Source organism: Chanodichthys erythropterus, chromosome 8 (assembly GCF_024489055.1).
Source record: "Chanodichthys erythropterus isolate Z2021 chromosome 8, ASM2448905v1, whole genome shotgun sequence".
In the NCBI taxonomy this organism is placed as follows: domain Eukaryota; kingdom Metazoa; phylum Chordata; class Actinopteri; order Cypriniformes; family Xenocyprididae; genus Chanodichthys; species Chanodichthys erythropterus.
The window spans coordinates 28,411,280-28,418,471 of NC_090228.1; the positions used below are offsets into that span (position 1 = coordinate 28,411,280).

The 7,192-nt window shown below is 36.7% G+C and overlaps 1 protein-coding gene across 1 annotated transcript; it reads left to right on the top strand.

Moving 5' to 3' along the window:
- The first annotated feature begins 362 nt into the window (after positions 1 to 362).
- On the top strand, positions 363 to 1,372 carry LOC137024001 (epidermal differentiation-specific protein-like). Its single transcript, XM_067391151.1, has one exon. It carries the CDS (start codon positions 424 to 426, stop codon positions 940 to 942), a length of 519 nt encoding a protein of 172 aa, XP_067247252.1. The 5' UTR covers positions 363 to 423; the 3' UTR covers positions 943 to 1,372.
- Positions 1,373 to 7,192: the final 5,820 nt, after the last annotated feature.

Genomic DNA, 7,192 nt, shown 5'->3' on the forward strand with positions numbered 1-7,192 from the left:
TTGGGAGGGAGAAGTGGTTTACTGAATTGAAAGAACATAGTGAAGTTGGTTAATTTACATTATTTAGGATTTGGTCATTAACAGTAGCATCATGTATCCGAAAGTTAAACAGCAGTCAAAGTGAACACAATACAATGTTGTTTTTTGATTGTTTTTCCCCACATACGGCTCTTAGGGAGTTCTGAACCTTGTATTAGGGTACATTTCTGTAGATACTGAATAGAAATTTGAGATTTGACATGTTTCTCAGCTTCCACACCTACATGTACTTTCATAACCTAGTCAACGCCCACTTTGGCGATTCTGTGCTTTAAAAGGCAGCTCTGCACACCTAGTAAGTCACTGTTTCCAGCAGAGCCACAGGAAGCTGCTTCAGAAACACTTGCCTTCTCCAGCATCTCTCTCCTCAAATCTTCAATCAAAATGAGCAAGATCATTGTTTTTACCAAAGAGGCCTTCGATGGCAGATCAGCTGAATTCAAGAACAATGTCCACAACTTGGAAGAAAAGGGCTTCAACGACGCCATCTGCTCCATAAAAGTCATCGGTGCACCATGGGTGGCGTATTATGACAAGAATTTTGCTGGAAAGCACCTGGTGTTTGAGGAAGGAGAGTATGCCACCCTTGATGACAAAGGCAAGTTTTCTTCCCTCAAGATGGTCACAGATGACCTGGACAACCCTGAAATCCAGCTGTTCGAGCACGTGAACTATCAAGGAAGAAGCGTGACCCTGCGCAGAGAAGCCAATCTTCACGACATTGATTTCAGTGACGTAGCTTCTTCCCACAAAGTGAAAGGTGGTGTCTGGGTGCTGTACCAGCACGTCAATCGTCAGGGTTCCCAGCTTGTTTCTTTCCCTGGCAATGAAGTTCCCAACTATGTGCCACTCTCCTTCAACGATGTGGCCAGCCATGTGCGCCCCTTGCTGCCGAAGCCATAGACAGCATCATTCAACGTACGCTTTCTGCAGCTGAATATGAACTGAAATCCTTTTGGAAAGAACGAGGCAGGTGGCGGGGAATGACTGATCTTGACCAGAAACTTGATTCGACTGTGACTGCAATAAATCTGAAGAAACTGCATGCAATCAGATTCAACCTTATCATTTGAGTATATCTGTGTAAAGACACACTGCACATTAACTTGGCAAATGTTATATGACAAGGAAGAATTTTATTAAAAAAGTTTTATGCTGCTAGTTAATTGGCTTATCATTAGTATCAGTTAAAGTATGTAATAAAACACAGTCTTGGAATTGTTACTGTTCTTGTACAGATCCTGTTGTATTTGATTGTCTTTCCCCTGTTTGATGAGAGTGAAATATTGAAGGGGATTTTGGATTCATATTATGCTGAGAAAGAGACAATGAATGCTGTTTTGCTCTGTCAACTCAGAAAATAAAGAGTCTTAACATAACACTCCTTGGTTCTTAAATTTTCTCTTTATTTTTCACTTTCACCCAAGTGATTTATGATTGAGGAACACAACAAATGATTAATCTAAGGAGGCAATAGACACAAGAAATGCTATTAATACAAATGTTATGTTAAATGTTAAATTAGAAATGAAGATCTTTGCCAATGGCATTTTCCCCCTCTTCTCATATATGGCATGGGCCAACTTCCCGAACACAAACTCGTCAGTTCTGACCTTAAACATTGGATGCAGGGTAAACATCTACCTTTAAGTCGGTCGCACTCTGCTTACTCGTAACAAAAAGCATAGTTTTTTTTTATATATATTTACGAAAACTGCGACTTATTTAAGGCAGTGATTGTCAGAAATCGAAATGGACTTAATTGACGTGCCCTATGCTCCATCTATTAAACCTTTCGTATGAACAATCCTGAACACAGATTTGAGGTAATACCTTCGCTTTGATCTACTAGAAATAATAGATTAAGAATAATACAGAATCAACCAAATATAACATTTTATTTGCCAAGTAAAAATATATCATGCCAATTACATTACAGTTAGACAATTAGAAGCCAATTCAGAAATGTTAAATGCATAACATCGATTACTCAAATAAATGCATATACACACAGTGATACATGAATGTCTTCAGACATTCACCCATCTCTGTATGGGGGTTCTGGTTACAGAAGGTCCCACATGACTGCTTTGCTCTTTACCTTTTATACCAGGACCAGAACAAAAGGATCGTAAATGTTTATCACACCAACACCTGTTTTGGGGGAGAGGAGAAGAGACACCACCCAAAAAGAGGACAGAATTTTCCTTAATTTTCCATCTTCTTCATAATTCTAGTGACTGCTGTGAAATTGAGACCATTTTACCAATCGCACTGAGACATTTAAAATGATACCAAACATGAAAAGGGAAAAACAATAAATACACAAGTTACATTAAACATGTTGAATAACTTTCAGTCAGGGGGAATGAGAGTTTGTGTGTGTGTGTGTGGTGGGGGGAGGCGTTGTCCTTTTGGAGTTAGGGCAAGGCATTGCCCCTTGCTATTTCTCTGAGATCTTCTTCTCTAGGCGAGTTTTATTGCTTTATTGCAGGATGCTTGATCTCAGTTTTCGTTTAGCAGGAAAATCAAGCCTTACACAGTTGTCAGACAAGACTGGAACTTCAAACGGGACCGGCTTCTATGGTCAGATGAAACTAAAAAAAGAGCTTTTTGGCAGCAAACCCACCAGATGGCTTTGGTGCACACATGGATAAAAAGTACCCCATGCCCACGGTAAAATATGCTGGGGTGCCAATAATTAGAATATCGTGAAAAAGTTAATTGTTTTATTGTAAATTATTTTTAAAAAATGGAACTTTCATATATTCTAGATTCCCTACATGTAAAGTAAAATATTTCAAAAGTTTTTTTTTTTTTAATTTGTTGATTAGAGCGTACAGATAAAAATTTTTTTAGAATATTTACATGTGTGTTTCATTAAATGACCATCCCTACAGTTAGGGTGACCACCTGTCCCGCTTTGCGTTGTACCGCACAGCATTTTGACTCAATGTCCCGCACGTCGCATATTGAGAAAATGTCCCGCATTTTCATCAGTCTGTTGGTTTTCACTTATAATATTAAGAAAACGTGCATGCGTTCTTTTGCCTTTTAAGAAAGCATTTTATTTATTCTTTTTGCTGCGTAGTTTTTCACCTACCAGCGCTTCGACAGAAGTAACATCCCAACAACCCTTTTTTAAATCCTATCCAGTGGTTGAAAAGAAAGGAGTAAACACGGTCACTAGTTGGTTGTGACGGCTGTCAATCCAAATGTGGAGCGGAGTTGGACTTGGTCAGAACTGTTTCAAAAATAGGGTGACCAGACCGGTTTTTGGTGTTCTGTCCCCGTAAATGTCCCCGTTTTACATATTGCTTAAAACAACCCGCATATACATTGCAAAAAGACAGACGAGCGTAGGCTACAGCAGCCTGCTGGAGAAATTGTGTAGTGATCATGTTCTCCAACAGAGGGGGCTGTGCAGCTACACTTGGTCGCGCGCGCGCGCCTCTAGTTCATGAGGAACGTGATCTGGATCTGATCTGGACCAGAGCAAAGCGCCATTAATAGTTATCTGCATGATGCCTGATGCATTTAAGGTCGGTGATATTTAATTTAAATGACATGTAAAATAAAGACATACATTGTGATGTAATGGTGTTTTCTGGAAGGGACTAAAGAACAAAGTATTTTTTTATAAGCTGAAAGGTATAATACAAATGTTTTTATTATGTTAGATAGGCATTATATAACAGCTTCAGGTTGTGTGTTAGTGTTGGTAACATGTCCCACATTGTCCCACACAAACTTAGCAATCGTCCCATATTTGGTTTGTTTGATGGTGGTCACCCTACCTACAGTATAAATTCTGGGTATCTCTTTCTGTGAAACCACACTAATGGGGAAGACTGCTGACATGGCAATGGTTCAGGAGACAATCATTGACATCCTCCACAAAGAGAGAAAGTCACAGAAGGTTATTACTGAATGTGGTGGCTGTTTACAGAGTGAAATATCAAAGCATATTAAATGCAAAGTTGACTAGAAGGAAGAAATTGGGTAGGCAAAGGTGCACAAGCAACAGGGATGACCACGAGCTTGAGAATACTGTCAAGTAAAGCCGATTCAGACACTTGGGAGAGCTTCACAATGAGTCACATGAAGCCGGAGTCAGCGCATCAAGAGTCACCACACTCAGACATCTTCAGGAAAAAGACTACCAAGCCACTTCTGAAACAGAAACAACGTCAGAAGCATTTTACCTGGGCTAAGGAGAAAAAGAACTGGACAGTGAACAGTGGCCGAAAGTCCTCTTTTCAGATAAAAGTAAATTTTGCATTTCATGTTGAAATCATGGTCCCAGAGTCTGAAGGAAGACTGGAGAGGCACACAATCCAAGCTGCTTGAAGTCTAGTGGGAATTTTCTGAAGTTAGTAATGATTTGGGGGGCCGTGACGTCTGCTGGTGTTGGTCCATTGTGTTTTATCAAGTGCAACGTCAATGCAGCCATCTTCCAGGAGATGTTGGAGCACTTTATGCTTCCATCTGCTGACAAGCTTTATGGAGATGCTGATTTCCTTTTCCAGCAGGACTTTAGCACCTGCCCACAGTGCAAAAAACACTTCCAAGTGGTTTGCTGACCATGATATTACTGTGGTTAATTGGCCAGCCAACATGCCTGACCCCTGAATCTATGGGATATTTTCAAGAGAAAGATGAGAAACAGTTGATCTAACAATATACAGATGATCTGAAGGCTCAATAGTGCCTCAGCAGTGCCACAGGCTGATCACTTCCATGCCACACTTCACTGATGCTGTAATTTGTGCTAGGAGCAAGTCATTTGCTGTAATATGTGCTGCCGACCAAGTATTGAGTGCACAAATGAACATACTTTAAAGAACTTGAACTTTTCTGTTTTGAAAATCCATTTTTTGAGTGATCTTAGGAAATATTCTAATATTTTGAGAGACTGGATTTTGGACTTTCATGAGCTGTACACCCTAGTCGTCAAAATTAAAAAAAAAAAAAAAAAAACCTTTTGAAATTTTTTACTTTACATGTAGGGAATCTAGAATATATGAAAGTTTCATTTTTAAAAATAATTTACAATAAAAAAATGAACTTTTTGATGATATTCTAATTATATGACCAGCACCTGTATATATAATAACATAGTCCCCTCTTGTGGCCATTATGTGAATTGCACTCTATTGTTAACTATTACAGCATGGATACCACAGTTTTGCTATATGGTTTAACACTCAAAGAAAACACACCAAACTCTTTTACAAAGGTTACGTTTATTTCCCCATGTAACTAAGATATTGAAGGATATAATGGTTTTCAGTAACAACCTGTTTACTTTAAAAAGCAACCATACATTGGTGTTTTACTTTCTTTATTACGTTAAAGATTATTTGGTCCCACTTTATATTAAGTGGCCTTAACTACTATGTACTTACATCAAAAAATAAGTACAATGTACTTATTGGGTTCATATTGAATGGCAACACTTTTTCTGCTATTGAATTGGGATACAGGTAAGGTTAGGGAAAGCTTTGGTGGTACGGGTAGGTTTAAGGGTAGGGGTTAGGTGTAAGGGATGGGTCAACAGTGTAATTATAAATGTAATTACAGAAATTAATTACAGATGTAATTACATGCAGGTGTTTTTCAAATATAAGTACAATGTAAAAACATATGTACACAATAAGTGCATTGTATCAAATCATTAATTTAAATGTAAGTACATAGTAGTTAAGGCCACTTAATATAAAGTGGGACCGATTATTTTTTCTTTATTTTTAAATTTCATTTCATAATCATTTATAATCATTATTATTATTTGATTTACACAATATATTTGATCATTTTATTATTACTATTCATTTATGTCATTTTATATTACTTATTATTTCCTATTGTTGTTTAATCTTATGATTGTGTGGTCTAAAGGGATGTTTGTCATCATGAGTAGAAGATCAGAGAATGTCTCCATTTCAAGGTTTTTATCGTCACAGGACGATGTTGTAAAGTAGTAATTTTCCATTGTTTTTCGCTTTTATTATAATAACACTTGTTGTTTGAATTGTACTAGTCAGACGAAGTCAGAGCATTGAACGCAACTAAGACTATTCAATAAACCCTTTTCTTTTATTATCATCACTTTATCTCCTGCTTCTGCTCTTCTCTAGCTTTACAGTCAACTCTCAGGCTGATAGAAGGCTGTTCATAGATTTCTTGACATACCAGACAAGACTTTCTGTTGGCAGGTTTTGCTGGGTTGCACACACCAGACAAACAGATATCTTTTGACAAGATCTGGCCTCCGGGGCTGGATTTGATATTTCTGATGTGGAGATTTCATCCGATCTAACAGTATACAAATGAAACACTGCTGTACTTACATTGTGTGTCACTTGTTAATGGCCAAACCCATGTGCCGCGAAAGCTTCCATTTGCCCGGTAGGAATGGCACTTCCATCCCTTGTGAAAAAGAAGTACATTTAATTGTATTGAAAGTGTACTTTGTGTGTACTTAAAATCTTAAAGTATACTTATTAAAAAGTGCATTTGCAGATAATATCATTAAAATTAAAGGCCACTTCAGTGTACTTAAATAGAATATACTTTAAGGACAATATTAACACGCTTAAGTGCACATTTTAAAAATGCACTTTGTAATAATGTCTAATTAAGTTCTACTTAAAGAAAAAAGTACACTTTAATGACAATATTTATTAATATTTACAACTTACAACTTCATCAATAAATCATATACTGATCATTTACTAATGATAATTTACTAATAATCATTAACTAATCACTGATCATTAACTAATAAATTATAAATGACTTATAGACAAATTAATAAAACATTCATAAAATGTTAGTATATCACTTATTAATCATATATGAATGTATATTCATGTTTTGTAAATTGTCTATTGAACATTATCTAATAATTTATAAATGACCTATAACTGAATTAATAAAACATTCATAAAATATTAACATATCACTTATCAATCATTTATGAACATATAATCATGTTTCGTAAATGATTAGTTCATCATTAACTAATAATTTACAACACACTGGGAGATCAGGTAGCACAGGAGACAGGTAAGTAGCGATCGAGGGAGTATAGTTATAACTAATACTTATAAGAGTATAGTTATAAGTATAGCTCAACGAGACCTGACAG

What these genes read in the sequence shown, in the direction of transcription:
- LOC137024001 (XM_067391151.1), top strand. Translation starts at nt 424, where the DNA reads ATGAGCAAGATCATTGTTTTTACCAAAGAGGCCTTCGATGGCAGATCA.